Genomic DNA, 18,096 nt, shown 5'->3' with positions numbered 1-18,096 from the left:
TCGTTTATGAAGGTGTTAGTGTCATGACATTCTGGGTATTGACCTGAATTTTTCCCCTCCCCCTCACCTCCCCCTCACCCCTCTCCTCACTTTCCCTTCCTCACTTCCCCCTCATCACCTCCCACTCACCTCCCACTCACCATTCTAGCTGCTGTCTCACTTCCCTCTTACCACCCTCCTTGCTTTCATTCCTGGAGGTGTGTGTGTGTGTGTGTATGTGTGTGTGTGTGTGTGTGTGTGTGTGTGTGTGTGTGTTTTATAGAGGGTCACTGTGTTCTTTTTTTTCCTTAGTCATACACAGCGAGATTTAAAGAGGATTTAATTTAGCAAGAAGATCAAGATCAAGATCAAGAGAGAGAGAGAGAGAGAGAGAGAGAGAGAGAGAGAGAGAGAGAGAGAGAGATAGAGGTTAGGTTAGGTTACGGTTGAAATAAACAATGTTCTTATATATCTGTGTGTAATTACAGTTATATAAGTATATATTAATCCATCTAACCCCCATTATAAAGAACTGGATGACGTATATTATATAATTTCAACTTTATTTCACAAACACCAAAAATAATTTCAGTATAGTTATCGTATAGGAAGAACACGGTGTTATTGTCTGACTCAACAATGCCCCCAACACACAGGCATTATAAACACACAATAAAATCCATCAATTCAGACATCGATCTATAACACACGTGAGGAATAATGTCTGATTTCATAGTAGCCATAAATACTAAACTTTTTTCCCACCCCTCATTGTAACTCATAAGAAACAGACCAACATTTTTGTGTTTTTTTTTTATCAATACATTTTATATTACATCTATACAAATCAACACAATTGTTCTACCTCTGTGTTGCGGGGAGTAATTATTATTATTATTTTTTTTTTTACCAGGACGAACTGTGACATTCACCTCGTGTAGAAAAGTTAACACCGCATTGATAGGAGTTTGATGTAGGAAAAAAAATGAATAAATATTAGTTGATGAGACAATGGAGGTGTGAGAGTTAAAGAGGAGAGTCTCTATTGTCTCTCTCTGTCTCTCTGTCTCTCTCTCTCTCTGTCTCTCTCTCTCTGTCTCTCTTTCCTCCTTCCCACCCCCCTCCCCACCGCAGCTGCTCTGTACCTTAAGAAATATCTAATCAATTGCGGAAACACAATGCAATTCACCTTCCCCCGACTCCTCCTTCACCCTCTCCCTCTTTGTTCTCCTCTCTCTAATTCTGTGAATACAGAGAATTATAAGAGGCCAGACTGTTACCGGTATGTGAAATTAAACCTTATGGACACTGTGGTCACCCCCCAGTGACGTTTCCGATTTTAGTGAATTTTGGTGAGAGAGAGAGAGAGAGAGAGAGAGAGAGCAACGTGGGGCAATGTTACGTGTTGTGTGGAGCTGAGATTAGTCGCCATACTGCCAGTAGATGGCGCTGGGGGAGATTACTGGTAGATGACGCTGGGGAGATTACTGGTAGATGACGCTAGAGATTAATACTGGTAGATGAGACGCTGGGGAGATTACTGGTGATGGCGCTGGGAGATTACTGGTAGATGGCGCCAGAGATTACTGTAGACACTGGGGAGATTGGGTTGGCAGATGGCGCTGGGAGATTACTGCAGATACACTGGGGAGATTAGCTGGTAGATGGCGCTGGAGGAGATTACTGGTAGATGACGCCTGGGGAGATTACTGTAGATGGCGCTGGGGGAGATTAATTACTGGTAGATGGCGCCGGGGAGATTACTGGTAGATGGCGCTGGTAGATGGCGCTGGGGAGATTACTGGTAGATGGCGCTGGGGAGATTACTGGTAGATGGCGCTGGGGAGATTACTGGTAGATGGCGCTGGGGAGATTACTGGTAGATGGCGCTGGGGAGATTACTGGTAGATGACGCTGGGGAGATTACTGGTAGATGGCGCTGGGGAGAGTTTCCTGTCTTATTATTGTTCAGCCTTTATACATTCACCTCTCATTATAAACCTCGACCAACCCTTATGGAGTAGTGTTTACCACGGAGCACCACTTAACATTCCTACACGAAAGAAAATTGAAAAACGTGAGAATTGACTTGAAGGAACAAATGGCTTCCAAAAATCGATATTTATAGATATTTAAGAAGTGTTTTTTTTATGTTTAGATTAGTTATTTAGTTGGTGTTTTACCGATTAAAGGTTAACGTAGAGGAGGATTAAGGGAACGTAACACCTATGCAAGTTTAGTACAGTTATCAGTACAGTATTTTCCGGGTCATTATAATGTGTTATCGAAATTATATAAAAAAATATCAAAGACCAATACGCCTGTTACAAGCTCAGGTACAAACACAGGTACAATATTTACAATTAAGTAAGTAAATAAGTAAAGTAAGTAAGTAAGTAAGTAAGTAAGTAAGTAAGTAAGTGGATATCAAACTTTACAATTGAGACAATGAAGGTAATGGGATACAGCACCGGCCATACTGTCTGTCTCTTGTGCATGCAGTGTACTGTATCCGCACTGCCTCTAACTCAGCTTACGGCCACAGTCTATGACCAATTTTCACTTCGCTTTCACCACGAGTAAATAATGATGGGATCTTCAGAGTTGTTGTATCGCAGCGCCTACAATACCTGGCAAGCTTGTGTTCATGTATCGTAGCACCTACAATAACTGGCGTCCAACATTCACAACATTCCTAAAGAATCTTCGTGTAAACGCCGAGGAAGGAATTTCATAACTCCCTGACTGAGTGCCGCCTCGCTCACTATATTACCTTCGCTACTGTTCCTGCTCTTGAGACTCCCTGACTGAGTGTATATTACCTTCGCTACTGTTCCTGCTCTTGAGACTCCCTGGATACTTGCGATAGTCTATTGTTTGTTGATTGACTTATAAAGGTTTAAGTTTCTTATAGTCTCGTCATGATTCGTGAGTCTATGGCTTATGATGGTTTAATCTGTGGTTTGGAAAGTCATCAGTATTTTCCTCCTCCTCCTCCTACCCCTCCTCCTACTCCTCCTCCTCCTCATATTAAAAACCTAACCTAACCTAACCTATACTGTTTTCTCCTCGGTAGGGTTTGAACGGACGGTACCTGGTTATCCTCGGTACCAGTATGTGGGTGACGAAGAGACCGGCGAACACCATTTGGTCATCCGTGGTGCCACCCTCGAGGACGATGGAGAGTACCAGTGCCAAGTAGGACCTAGTACCACTAACGAGGCAATCTGGTCCGGTGCCAACGTTACTGTTATGGGTGAGTCATTGGTTAGGTTAGGTTAGGTTAGTAGTAATAGAGGAGGAAGGTTAGTGGTGGTAGTGATGGTGGTAGGTGTAGGAAGGTTAGTGGTGGTAGTGATGGTGGTAGGTGTAGGAAGGTTAGTGGTGGTAGTGATGGTGGTAGGTGTAGGAAGGTTAGTGGTGATGGTGGTAGGTGTAGGAAGGTTAGTGGTGGTAGTGATGGTGGTAGGTGTAGGAAGGTTAGTGGTGGTAGTGATGGTGGTAGGTGTAGGAAGGTTAGTGGTGGTGGTGATGGTGGTAGGTGTAGGAAGGTTAGTGGTGGTGGTGATGGTGGTAGGTGTAGGAAGGTTAGTGGTGGTAGTGATGGTGGTAGGTGTAGGAAGGTTAGTGGTGGTAGTGATGGTGGTAGGTGTAGGAAGGTTAGTGGTGGTGGTGATGGTGGTAGGTGTGGGAAGGTTAGTGGTGGTAGATAGTGGTTACATGTCAGTGCGTTATGTTGGTAAATAATGAGAGTTTATGTTGACTGTCATTTCTAGAATAACAAAACACAACTTCATTTATAAATACAGGAACTGAAAACACACTTCCCTCTCCTACTTCCCTCTCCCACGCTCCTACTTCCCTTCAGTAACTTCCTTTATCTCCGTCACCCTCACACACGACAGTCCCACGCTCCTACTTCCCTTCAGTAACTTCCTTTATCTCCGTCACCCTCACACACGACAGTCCTACCCTCCTACTTCCCTCCAATAACTTCCTTTATCTCCGTCACCCTCACACACGACAGTCCCACGCTCCTACTTCCCTTCAGTAACTTCCTTTATCTCCGTCACCCTCACACATGACAGTCCTACCCTCCTACTTCCCTCCAATAACTTCCCTTATCTCTCTCCCTCTCGACAGTGCCACCCACAAGTATCGTGATGGTGGGCTGGGGTGACGGCGCCCTGGTGGAGGTCATGGAAGGATCCAAACTCAAGCTAGAATGCCTGGTGATTGATGCCCGACCAGCCCCTACTGTCGCTTGGTACAGAGACAACATAAGGATTGACCGAAGTAAGTCACCTGCTTGTTTATGTTGATTTATGTAAGTTACAGTCCTTGTTTATGTTGATTTATGTAAGTTACAGATCTTCTAGGCCACCATAAACAATTTTTTTTATTTTTCAATACAAAATTGGTAAGAAAACAAATAAAAAGAAACCGTAATTTAACAACAACAATAACAAATACTAACACAAAAACAGTATGTCCACACACACACACACACACCCACACCCACACACACACACACACACACACACACACACACACACACACTACATTAGCTAAAGTGCAAAATTCTCGTGTTTCTATTTTCTTCAGATTTTACGCATCTCTCGTGTGTTTTCTTGTCTTCCTAACAAACTCACTTCACTGTATCATCACCGTCAGGCCGTCACCAGGAAGTAGTCGAGCCTGGACAACACGCCAGGATGTGGAATATGAGGAGTCACCTGCACCTACGGCCTCAGTCTGGTGATGACGGCCGCAAATACTCCTGCAGGGCCATCCACCCCGCCCTCAAGTATTCCACTAGTCCCATCATCGCGTCCGTCAACCTCGCTGTCTTCCGTGAGTGTCCGGTGTTACGGTGTCTTTAGTTAACACTTTTCCTGGCAGCTTTATTATATCTTGCGGTAAACGTTAGCTTCATTATATCCAGCAGTAAACGTCGGCTTCATTATATCCTGCAGTAAACGTCGACTTCATTATATCCTGCAGTAAACGTTAGCTTCATGATATCCAGCAGTAAACGTCAGCTTTATTATATCCTGCAGTAAACGTTAGCTTCATTATATCCAGCAGTAAACGTCGGCTTCATTATATCCAGCAGTAAACGTCGACTTCATTATATCTTGCAGTAAACGTCGGCTTCATTATATCCTGCAGTAAAATGCATCAGAGACTTGGGTGAGGTGTAAACTGAGGCTTAGTATGTCAATCTACCTCTGTCACAAAATGCCTTCTCACGTTCCCATGGCAACTCGTGCAACACTCTGCCCTCTCTCTACAATGATTCATTTACTGACCCAATTCATACTTCATGTGCTGTCTGTCTGTCTGTCTTTCTGTCTGTCTGTCTGTCTGTCTGTCTGTCTGTGTTTGTTCTAAAATAATTCTGCCACGGTCCTTCACTTTACACATCACTGCTGTATCAAGTATTTTTATCAATGGTATTTTCTTCTGTGTTTTCATCATATTTTTTCGGTCATCGTCTGTTTGTTAATTGGAGGCAAATATCGACATAACTAAAAAACTCTATTCAGATAAATAAAAAATCCGTAACAACAGTAATGCTTTAAATTATTCATTGAAGTAATTAAAAAGATGATTGAGAGAAAGAGAGACAGGGACAAAGAGAGAATATTGGTGATGATTTAGTTTTAAGACTCTAGGAATGAATGAGAGGCAGAGGTTGACGGCTTCCAGGAACCTGACAAAGGAAAGTGATCTGTGTCTTATTAACGAGACTCAAACGGTGGCGCCCACGTTGTGTTTTTTTCCGTAACACCGTAACTTTTGTCCTGACTCACTGTTGAAGGTGTATCAAGTGCGTGAGATAATTGTGCCTTATCAATAATAGGCGGTAGACGTTGATCCTCAAGATATGAAGATAAAGACCAATAGTAACCCCAATTTTTAGGTAGCCATTTACAGCTGGGTGGAGTAAGAGAGACCCCAGAATCGAACCAGCGGACTTTAGGACACAATGCCAGTACTGTATCCACTAGGCGCCTGCAGCCTGTATATCGTCGTAATATATTACACATTCAGTTACCTCACAAAGATATAATGAATGTTTTACCAGTGAATACTAATGAGTGTCGCAATGATTATACCCAGAAGGAGTTTACACAACACGTTCTTATTATCATTGTTCCTGGAAGTCTTCTACCACACACGTACACCGTCATGTTGAAGGAACTGTGTTGGTTACATCACCCAGAATAACCCGCTAGAACACACCCTCATCCTTGTCGTCTGCCATCAAAACATTCAAGGAGACGTTTAATGTAATTCCTTGAAATTTATATATGCGTCTATGACCCTCCATGATGTGTCTGATAATTAATATCGCTGGTGACTCACTGACCATCGACGGCCAGGGAGCCACAACACACAGGTCTCTCTCGGTTGATATAATAACAGGAAACTTCAACTTTTTTCCTCCTCACAAAGTTTAGGTTTATCTACAGTGTGTGTGGCGGCTGGGGGCATTATATCAGATCTCTTTACCAATTCTTTGAAGTTATACATTAAATCAGATCACTTTTTTAGCTTTATAACTCGAAAGATATAATCAAGAGTTTTTCCTAACATAATATCTCTTACCTGCACAGATCCACCAGGTCGACCTGTAATTAGCGAGTACAGAACAGGTGAAGTCCTTCGTTCAGGAGAGAGTCGCTTTATCGTCTGCCACGTGCTGGGAGGTAACCCAAGCCCATGGGTCATCTGGTACCGTCATGGGCGTCCCCTCAACAACGCCGCCAACAACCGCATCAAGAATAACGGCACGGTGACCAGCGCCTACCCTGCCAGACAGATGAGAGCCTCTGGCGGCGTCTTCGTCAGCCAGCAAGTGACCGCTTCAAGGGAGGAGGACGGCGCTGTGTACGAGTGTCGCGTCTCTAGTGACCTCCTCACCAGGCCTTACACCATCAACGTCACCCTCACCGTCCACTGTAAGTTGAGAGAGAGAGAGAGAGAGCTAACTTGTCACTGTACACCACCTCACCATACGCCATCAGAACTATATAAGCCATCGTTCGCAGCCAAGTCTTCACCATAAACCAACCAGAGAAATTCTATCAAAACCAAATACAATATAAGAAGACTCACATTATTAGTGGTCCTCTCCCTACCACATATCATTAACCTCTGTAACCTGATCTATTTTCACTAAACTTCAAGACTTGTTATATTTTCTTCATAAGGGGAAATATAAGACAATTTCCTTAAAGTCGTATTCTAACATTATACTAAGTTGAATTTTCCATTTAACCGAGTAATGCGAATACCCATCTGACTAAATTAATTTCATCATAAAGAGTTTCTCAAGGGTACTTATGTTACACTGACTCAATATTGGAAGTCTGAGAACTTTTTGTAATTGGATAACTTAATCTACGTCATAGAGGAATAGCTTCTCAGAGGTTCTCACTAATCTTACGACAAAAAATGACCTAAAGATTACCCCTTTACCTGATCTTTGACACAATAGTTCACGTGTTTTATTCTGCTTGTCGTAAGGTGACCTGCCTGGCTGGCTGGTTAGCTAGGTACACTGCCTCACCTTTAATTAGCACTAACACCTGAGACATGACAAAGCAGCTCAATGTCTCTCCATAGTTTCTGAATCTATTTCCTGTCTGTCTGTCTCTCTGTCTGTCTCTCTGTCTGTCTGTCTCTCTCTTTGTCTGTATACTGTAGAGGTGTTACAATCAGGTCGTTAACGCTAATCACCAATCCATACCTCCAATCCTTCACTTAATCTGTGTTCGGGATAATGTTCGCTATTTACCGTGAAACCTCTAATTAACGGACTATATATAGAGGAAAGTCCGTTATATCCGAGGGTCTGTACCTACAGTATACCTTGAGATAGTGACTTCCTCCTCTATGTAACCTGGACCTTGAGATAGTGACTTCCTCCTCTGTGTAACCTGGACCTAGAGATAGTGACTTCCTCCTCTATGTAACCTGGACCTTGAGATAGCGACTTCCTCCTCTATGTAACCTGTACCCTCCTCTGTGTAACTGATAGAGAGATAGTGACTTCCTCCCTCCCTGGACCTAGACGACTTCCTCCTCTGTGTAACCTGGACCCTCTCCCTGTGTAACCTGACCTAGAGATAGTGACTTCCTCCTCTGTGTAACCTGGACCTTGAGATAGCGACTTCCTCCCTCTAGTAACCTGGACTCTAGAGATAGTGACTTCCTCCTCTATGTAACCTGGACCTTGAGATAGTGACTTCCTCCTCTGTGTAACCTGGACCTAGAGATAGTGACTTCCTCCTCTATGTAACCTGGACCTTGAGATAGCGACTTCCTCCTCTATGTAACCTGTACCTAAATATAACACGTTTTATTTTTTGTAACCTGTACTTATTTTGGAAGACTAAGCTTTTATTTTGTTTGTGTAAAAGACTAAAATTCACCCCTTCACTCTCACCCAATCTAACCTAACCCGAATCTAACCTAACCCTAATCTAACCTAACCTAGCCTAACCTAACCCTAATCTAACCTAACCCTAATCTAACCTAACCCTAATCTAACCTAACCTAACCTAACCTAACCTAACCTAATCTTGACTATATCTCGTTACAGATCCTCCCACTCGTGTTGACATTACTGGGCCAGCCGCTGTAGCCCTTGATGAGGAGTACACCCTTACCTGTGTTACTGCACCTGCTAACCCCCCTGCCACTATCACCTGGATCGTTCAAGGTAAGTGTAAAAGGCAGTTTCCAGGTGACTTGCTCATGTGTGGGGGAGGAAAGTGATTATTTATTTTTTTGTTATTGTCAATTGCCAGAGGGGGTATATTTTATTTATTTTTTTGTAGTTTTATTAAAGGAAGGAGATTTCTCTCTCTCTCTCTCTCACTTTCTCTCTCTGTCTCTCTCTCCTAATCTATTATCTCTTTCACCCACACTCTTCCCCTTTCGTGTACACACATACACACACACACACACACACACACACACACACACACACACACACACACACACACACACAGACAAACAACTTCCCCCTTTGAGCCAACACGACCCAAGGTTCATATCAGAGTAACATCTCCCCCTTTATAAGCCTTGACAAAATCTTTCATTCGCTTTTACCAGTGATAAGTCTCTCCCTCGTTCGCTGTTCCTCTATCCTCTTGTCTTGTTTCATTTTTCTCGTTTATTTATCTCTGCTATTCCCTCGTTTCATTCTCCCTTTATTTAACATTAATACGTCCATTTTTGGGGGTTTGGCTTATAATTATGTTTATCAATTTTTATAAACTCTTTTTTATGCCTTGTTTCTGTCTTTTTTCTGTCTGTCTGTCTGTTTGTCTGTCTATGATATTTTTCAATGCTGTTCTCTCTCTCTCTCTCTACCACAAAAGCATAAAACATCCTCCTCCTTCTCTTCTATCCCTCACCAGGCAAGTCAGTCAGTTCAGCTACATCGATGGTGACTGAGGACAAGGAGGGAGGCTGGGTCACCGCTTCCAAGCTCACCCGAAAACTAATCAAGCAACACAACGATAAGGAGACAAAGGTGGAATGTAGGGCGGACAATTCTGCTTCTCTCAGGGGCGTATCACGGACCCACGTCATTAACATCCTCGGTAAGTGAGAGAGTGAGTGAGAGAGAGTGAGAGAGATTGGATGGTAAGAGATAGAAATATATGGATGAATGGGTGAGTAGATATATAGATATGTAAAGACACAAGAGAGATAGATGGAGATAACTATATAGATGGATGGATGGAGAAAGAGGGTGGAAGCGGGTGACAGGTGAGAGAGGGAAAGGTGAAGTAGGATGTGGGAGGCAGGGGTGAGAGAAGAAGAGAGGGAGGGAGGGTAAGAAGAGGACTTGAGAGGGAGGGAAAGAGAGCTAGAGAGAGAGAGAGAACGACGCTATGCAGGGTGGTCGAGGCTCATGACTCGGGTTAAAGATGAAGCATGAGGGAGGGTTGTGTAGTGCAGCGAGCAACAAGTGGTACTGACTGACGGACTGCTGCTGCTGCCTGGCCTGCTTGCCGTCCTAGCATACAGCGCCATCTCTCGTTTAAATAAATCGTAAACTAAACACTATTTCTCGCTAAAATACGAACATTTAGCGATATTTTTGTCTTGAAATGTGAAAATATATCCTTATTCTCCTGAAAATTATGAATAGTTATCGCTATTTTACGCTAAAAAATAATATGAGTAACTATATTTATTTCTCGCTAAAATATCTCCCCCGGGAAATATTATCTAATGCTATTAACCTCTCCAGCTAGTACACGTAATAGCACTTTAGGGTTAAACAATTCCTCCTTAAGAAGAATTTGATGCCATTTACCATCAGAGTCTTCTCCTTACCATCTATAGGATATTGCTATTATTCCCACAAGACAATATTTTACCATAACACAAAAGTTTAATACAGCATTAAACCATTAAAACAATAACAAACGATAACACACAATAAAAAACCTGTGCTATTTACTATTAGACTATGCCTTTAAAATCATTTGCTATTAGACGATATATTTGCAACAATGTCATACTCACTAACACTGAATATGCTCAGGGTATTGCATATCCTCACCGACTGTCTTGTGACGCATATTATTTACTACTATAATTTCCCCCCCAATGAGTCTATAATATTCTCATAATTATACAACATTAAAATATAAATAAATATAGCCATTAGTTTATAGATTCGTACTGTTTAATGATATAGAAATGAGTTAGTTATTGATCTTACGGGAATTAAAAAATATGTTATAAGCTAATGAAAATATTAAGAGTGTGAAGAAATGTTTGGTCGGAGCTTCTTGCTTGGCTTGACACACACACACACACACACGCACACACACGCGCGTATTCTCAGTACCTCGTTCATCACCTCCATATAAAGTCATCCTCATTAATTCTGTCTCATTAACGTAAAACACGCCATCATCGTTAACCAAAAAATTCCCATCGTTAACAAAGAATTCTCATCGTTCTGGAGACTTCTGACTTTTATAGGAAATTTTTAGGTTGAGAGAAGACTTTTGTTTGCTTGTACATAAACTCTGAACCAAGACACACACACACACAGCCTGTAGTTCGTCGGTTATTGGAAGCTAGTAATTAAAACTTTAACTTTTAGGAGAGAAGCCTTTGATATGACTTGGCCAGGGGTAACACAAACTTGCCTCGGCGGACGGAACATATGAGGAGGTAGTGGTGTGGGGTGGGGGTGTGGGTGGGGGTTGGGGTGTGGGTGGGGGTGTGGGGGAGGGGATAAGGAGGCACATATAACCTTGCCAGTCATTACATACATAAACATAATTCATATATATTAGGTAATTCGTTCCTACCAGAAGCATTTGTTAGACTCAGTAGTACACACAAACTATAAAATTCATAGCTGGTAGATAGATAAGTTAAAGATAAGACCCTCGGATAAAACTTCACTACACAAAAATCAGAGTGAAAAATAAAACTTCAATTTCAGTAAAGAAAAAAGAATTGAGAATGAATGAATGATTTTTTATATACGAGTGTAGGGAAAAAGTCCGAGTTATGTGCATATATATATATAAAAATGTCTCGCTTTTGGTTCATATTGGACTTCCTCTTCCCTCCACTCTCCCTCCCTCCTCCTGTACCCCTTCACTCCCCTCTCTACCTTTTCCTCCCCATTTTCTCCTCCAAAATCCCTCCCTCCACCCTTCCTCCCGTCCCTCTTCCTTCCCTTCCTCTATCCACTCCTCCACCCTCCCTCCATCCCTCCTCCCGTCCTTTCCTTACCTCCCCCTCCATCTCCAACCCTCCTCCCTAACATCCCTCCTCCCGTTCCTCCTCCCCTCTTCCTCCACCCCTCTTCCTCCCTCCGCCCAAGGCAGCGCTTCCTTCATCTCTGCTGCTTTATTGAGATGCCGTGTGTGTGTGTGTGTGTGTGTGTGTGTGTGTGAGGGTTTATGTGTGTGTGTCTATGTATGTATGTATGTGTGTGTGTGTGTGTGTGTGAGGGTTTATGTGTGTGTGTCTATGTATGTATGTATGTAAATATGTACAGTATGTATGTGTTTACAAGTTGATTGACGTCACTGTGAAAGAAATTATTCACATTTACATTAAAAAATAATATATATATCACAAAGAGTAACAATAGGACGCATTTTTTGAGCCAGAATCCATTGTTATCATTACAATATGTATTTTGAGAGTTATAAAGAGTCCCAGGTAATTGTTGATCAAATTCGTCCGAGTTTACCTGTCGTGTTGAAGTGAAGGCTCCAATGGCACCTGTGTCTATTGGCTCTGATGAAACTACCTGTTGTGTGTGTGTGTGTGTGTGTGTGTGTGTGTGTGTGTGTGTGTTTTGTTGTAGAGAGAGAGAGAGAGAGAGAGAGGGGGATAGAATAAGAAAAAGAATAAAGAAGAAGTAGAGGATAAGAGAGAGAGAAAGACAGGGAGAGGTTTCGATAGACAGATAGAGAATGTGAAAATAAGAGAGACATATAGACAGTGAGAGACAGAAAGAAAGAGACAGTCAGTTTCCTATTAAGATAAATTAACATAACTAATCCAATTTTCTTAAACAATTTGGAGGGATTGTGTGTCTGACTTTCTCCCACATTATTGACTATTAAAGCTACACGTGATGTTTTAGTCTGTTATCAACCATTATTAAATATCTATCTATCTGTTTGTTACCTCTTATAGTTCCTGTCTTTCAAGTTAGTTTCGTGTTTATTTTTCTTCTTCTTCTTCTACTCTCTCTCTCTCTCTCTCTCTCTCTCTCTCATTCTTAAGAGTCACCAAACATTTACACCATCGTTCCTTTAATGTTTATGCTGACGAGAGGTTCCCTGTGTTTCAGAGCGCCCAGGACTGCCCGTGGTGGAGGTGGAGACTGATGAAGCTGTGGCTGGCGATAAAGTGATTGTTCTTTGTACCTCCCGCGGCGGCAACCCCAGTCCTGACCTCAAGTACGTACCTAGTGTGTGTGTGTGTGTGTGTGTGTGTGTGTGTGTGTGTGTGTGTGTGTGTGTGTGTGTGTGTGTGTGTGAACATAGTGTATAAATAATTCTGTTTCCTGTCTCATGCTTATTTCACTGACTGTCAATATACTACACAAGTTCACGTTACCTGCAGTGTTTAGGTCATCTGTGGTCTGCTGTCACGTGTGTACCTGTACCTGTATACCGGAAGTGTTCTCCTCACCCTCACATGTTATTATCATCAACATAGTTTCCATTCATACTCAGACTCACACATTTTACCTTGGAAGTTTACCTGTTGTCCTGGCGTTCAGTCACTCGTATCTGATATCACATTTTCTCTCCGAACTTGAGAGAAGATAAACGTAGTTATGAGGTGAAGTTTGTGTTGCTTTTGTGTTAGGTGGTTAGTTATATGTGTCTCAAGAGAGGGTTAGAGAGTGACTTGAGAACCTTTGAGAATCACAACACAATATGGCGTATGATCTTCCTGTGGTCGTCTTGGTTTAAAAAAAAAGATTCATTTATCATTTCGTCCCCCAAGCCAAGGACAAGAGAACACATCTATACAACGTAGATATAAACAGCACCTAAATAACTAGATTAATATTTGCTCTAAGACTTAATGGTAACTCCATGCTTCTGCTGTGACCATTTACCTGTGGCAGAAGTGACGTGTACAGGTAAATACTCACAATTTACCTGTGGCAGAGGTGACGTGTACAGGTAAATACTCACTGTATTATGGATCTTAATTGAAAGGTCGAGCTCACTCACTTGTGGCAATAAGAGAAACCTGCCAGATGATGTGGTTATACAATATGGTCGGTGTTCAAGGTTTAATGACTGTATATTCATCTCAGTAAACATGAACCTCGTTGTTGGTTCCTCTGGTGTGGTGAGGCGGCTGGTGTCCAGGAGCATTCACTCATCCTAAACTAAGGAAAACTAATAAGAAATACGAGGCTATGAACTTTATCTTAACATTAACATATTTAGAGGAGATTTAACTATGATTTAATGGTCGTAAACATGAACCCGTGAACTTTAGGTACAGGTCGACCAGTGATCACATAGCCGGACGCACCAAAACACACATACATAACTCAGAGTTCTCAGTCACGCAGCTTTGAAGATCTGTTTACTACTGAGGAGGGCTTCATGCTGGCGAATGTTGTGTAAACATTCCCGAGCAACAAGCATCAGCGTGTGTTTACTAAATCACGTCAGGAATCAAGCACAACACAACCCAGAATCTATAACATCATAACGAGTTTTAGGAATAATCTTAATTAAATAAATAATGGGAGCAAACGGCAGAAAAATCCACACGATAATAAACCGTAATTAGATATATTTAATTTAGACTAAAGTAAACAAAGACGTGGCAAATACAAAGGCACGAGAGAAACTTAAGAACGTTTTGGTTACGAGTCAAACTTTGAATAAAAATATAAAACTTCCCAGACCCATACTGACCTACTGCCACTGTGTACGCCTCACCACCTCCTACTAATCACTCACCAATAACACACACGGTGGACAGATCATCTTAATCATCTCATAACTAACCTAACAATAACCTTACCATAACAGGACCCTCTGACCTTTAGGGTAAGAGACGAAGATTCTTGGTCGTTTAACAAGCTTAAGGAGGTCAATAATTTCTCGCCAAATTCTGTGATATGAACCAATCACAAACAAGATAACAACTCTGACCTCTAACTACCACAAGACAACTCCTAACCGACCTTACTTCTCTGTTTATATTTTACAGCGTCACTTTTTCCCTTATTTTTCGTCTTGTTTTGTTTTCCTTCCCTAGTTATTGTTTGCTCCTCGTTGACTCATCTGGCTCACCCTTGATGATCTCTTGACCTCGTACATCTTCGAGTGGCAGTTCTTCCTTGACATCACCTACTACCTGACCTCCATATTCCTTCACTTATACTTTCCCTTCTACACCCTTAACTCTCCCTTTCCTTCCTACTCCCTTAACCTCCCCCCTTAACTCTCCCTTTTTTCCCCTACTTCTTAACTACCCCCTTTCCCTTCTACCCCCTTACCCTCCATGTACTGCACACACTCCTTCCCTCCACACACTATGATATAACCCTCCATCTCTCTCCTTCCTTGCAGGTTATACAAAGGCAGCCAGCTGTTGGAGAAGGTTAAAGTACAGACTGTAGGGACAGTAACCCAGGCAAGAGCTGTGGTGAAGGTGAACGCCTCTGACAACGAGGAGACGATCAGATGTGAGGCAACCAATCTGGCTACCAGCTCCCCCGTCGAGGGTCAGACCAACATTAACGTGAACTGTGAGTTATTGGAGGTGTTCTGTGAGAGAGAGAGAGAGAGAGAGAGAGAGAGAGAGAGAGAGAGAGGTAAGATATCTCCCTTTTGTTTTGTCTTTTGTGTTCAGGATGTAAACAATTAAGGGAAGTAATTGTGGTGATATTTTTTGCCGTCCCACCAGTAGTAAGTCACGTGATGGCTTCTACCCTGAACACCTACACACACACACACACAGGAAGAGGAAGCCTCACGTGAACATATCCAGTATATTTTCGTCTCTGCTTCTCTTATGCCTTCTTCAGTGTCGTCTGGGGGAGAATGAATAATTTTTTTGTAAGATTGGTTCTCTCTCTCTCTCTCTCTCTCTCTCTCTCTCTCTCTCTCTCTCTCTCTCTCTCTCTCTCTCTCTCTCTCTCTCTCTCTCTCTCTCGTCATTAATTATTTTTTCTTTATAATTATTCTTTTATGTTATTTAATCCTTTACTTTCATTTGTTTTTATTCATTGATTTGGTTATTTATTATAGTCAAGTTTTATTTGGCTATGTTTATCATATTTTCACACATATAGATAGATAGATAGATAGATAGATAGATAGATAGATAGATAGATAGATAGATAGATAGAATGAAATGGCGAAGGTAAATCTAATCACCAGGAGAATCAAACAATCATAAAGAGAGAGAGAGAGAGAGCGCCAAAACCCAGACCTTGTCTCCCCGGAAGGCAGAGTTAAAGCCGCCCTTGCCAAGACAGAGGCCCCACGCGTAAGGGAAGACGTACGCGCGTGTGCAACAGAAAACGCGCCCAAAATCATGAATGAACTCCCGATCAATGAACGCCCACGGAACTTGTGAATGAACTGGGAGGGAGGAGCAACAGTTATGTTTACCATGGCAACAACGACTGGAATAGGTGTATGAGTTGTATACCCAGTTGTATATCGTTAATACATCCATGGGAGAGGGTATTATTGTTGTTTGGTTTTCAGAGGTGGCAGACAGGGGAGGGGTGTTGTCTAGCGGTATCTTTCAAGTACTGTCTGGCTGGTACACGCCTCACTTTGGCCACTACCACAACAAAGATAATTTTTAAGTAGGCCTGAATTATCAAACAGCATCGAGATACACATCAACCAATCAGAACTAGGATAACTACGCACCAACAACTCCACCTAGCTTTAGTTTAACAAGCACACGTACTGTACACAATATCCAATTACTAGACGGTGAAGGAAAGTGAAACGTACATACAGCAATAAAACCATTTCGCTTTCTCCCTTTTCTACACAACCTCATCAGCCAACTCGTTATAGCTGCTTAACCTAACCTAACCTAACCTAACCTAACAGTAAAGTTTAATAACCGAGTAACAAAAGAATCGAATCTATACATGTATTTAAAAAAGTCCTCCATTTCTACCATACGTTTGATTCAGTAAAAAAAAGTCATAATATTATTTTTAGAATTTGAGTAAAAATTCCATTTACGGTGGAGAAAAATATATATTGAATATGTTACGTGAGAGTGGTGATATCTCTACACACACACACACACACACACACACACACACACACACACAGTTAAAATAAAGTCAAACTGTTGTCGGGTTTCTCTCAGAAATACAACTTCATAAAAAAAAAGAAGATTAATCTTGTAAGAGTGTACTAAGAGGATTATAAACAACGAGAATAACACGAGAAAGTGTGGAGAGAGAGAGAAAGAGAAACAGAGAAATGAAGAGAGGGGGGGGTGAGGGTGGAGGAGTAACATCAACAGAGGGAGGAAGGGAGAAGATCAAACCAACAATATGATCACAGGACCCAGTGGCAAGGTAACTGAGGCTTGGAGTCCCCCAACACCTCCCTTCTCCACAGATAACACACTTCACCTCCACCTGTACACTTCACCTCCACCTGTACACTTCACCTCCACCTGTACACTTCACCTCCACCTGTACACTTCACCTCCACTTGTACACTTCACCTCCACTTGTACACTTCACCTCCACCTGTACACTTCACCTCCACCTGTACACTTCACCTCCACCTGTACACTTCACCTCCACCTGTACACTTCACCTCCACCTGTACACTTCACCTCCACCTGTATACATCCATGTGGTAAATAAGAGACTCCACCAACAATGAATTTAGCACTTGGGAGATTCACTTTATAAACTCTCTCTCTCTCTCTCTCTCTCTCTCTCTCTGTCTCTCTCTCTCTCTCTCATTAACCAGGCATCGGACAAGAAGTTCCCTTCAAGAGTAAACGATCAAAGGATTCTCATTAGTTACCTAATTTGCGACGTAATGAAAGTTCACGGAATTTTGGCTGGTAAATGACAGTGAAAAGACGTGTGTGTGTGTGTGTGCATTGGTGTGATGGTGTGTGTGTGTGTGTGTGTGTGTGTGTGTATATTGATGATGATATTATTATTGACAATGACGTATGATATTGATATTATTAATGTGGGTGAGGGGACGGATAAGGAAGTCAGACACACAGTGGCATGGCTCACGGCTTCATGCTTCACACAGAATGACAAAAGGGACACTACCTCACTAAGCTCTTGATCCTATTGGGTGTTAGATTCTCAGGTGTGGGAGCCTCAGGTGACCCAGTTTCCCTAGTGTTCGCAGCCTACCAGGATGAGGATGTGAACTGAGCTGCTAAAACCATCCAGCCTAACCTAACCTAACCTGACCCCACCCAATACTTAAACGAAGTTGTGTGATTTTTGTATCGACTTTTCTTATCTTTTATGATATATTTAGTTTTGTACTACCAATTACGTCATTGTGGGAATATAGTTTAAATTTAGGTACATTTTTCTGT

General features: G+C 42.1%; 1 protein-coding gene across 1 annotated transcript in view; it reads left to right on the top strand.

Moving 5' to 3' along the window:
* LOC121863387 (nephrin-like) overlaps positions 1-18,096 on the top strand; it is a 90,146-nt gene that overhangs the window by 54,210 nt on the left and 17,840 nt on the right. Inside the window, exons 4-11 of the mRNA XM_042362005.1 lie at positions 3,056-3,235; positions 4,123-4,275; positions 4,654-4,833; positions 6,603-6,947; positions 8,594-8,713; positions 9,417-9,602; positions 12,845-12,953; positions 15,105-15,299. Of these exons, the coding sequence (XP_042217939.1) occupies positions 3,056-3,235; positions 4,123-4,275; positions 4,654-4,833; positions 6,603-6,947; positions 8,594-8,713; positions 9,417-9,602; positions 12,845-12,953; positions 15,105-15,299 (1,468 nt within the window). The remainder of the gene's footprint in view (positions 1-3,055; positions 3,236-4,122; positions 4,276-4,653; positions 4,834-6,602; positions 6,948-8,593; positions 8,714-9,416; positions 9,603-12,844; positions 12,954-15,104; positions 15,300-18,096) is intronic.

This window comes from Homarus americanus, unplaced genomic scaffold, assembly GCF_018991925.1.
Source record: "Homarus americanus isolate GMGI-L3 unplaced genomic scaffold, GMGI_Hamer_2.0 scaffold47464, whole genome shotgun sequence".
Classification (NCBI taxonomy): Eukaryota; Metazoa; Arthropoda; class Malacostraca; order Decapoda; family Nephropidae; genus Homarus; species Homarus americanus.
Note: the sequence above shows the minus strand (reverse complement) of the source record. Positions and strands in the feature narration are given on the sequence as shown.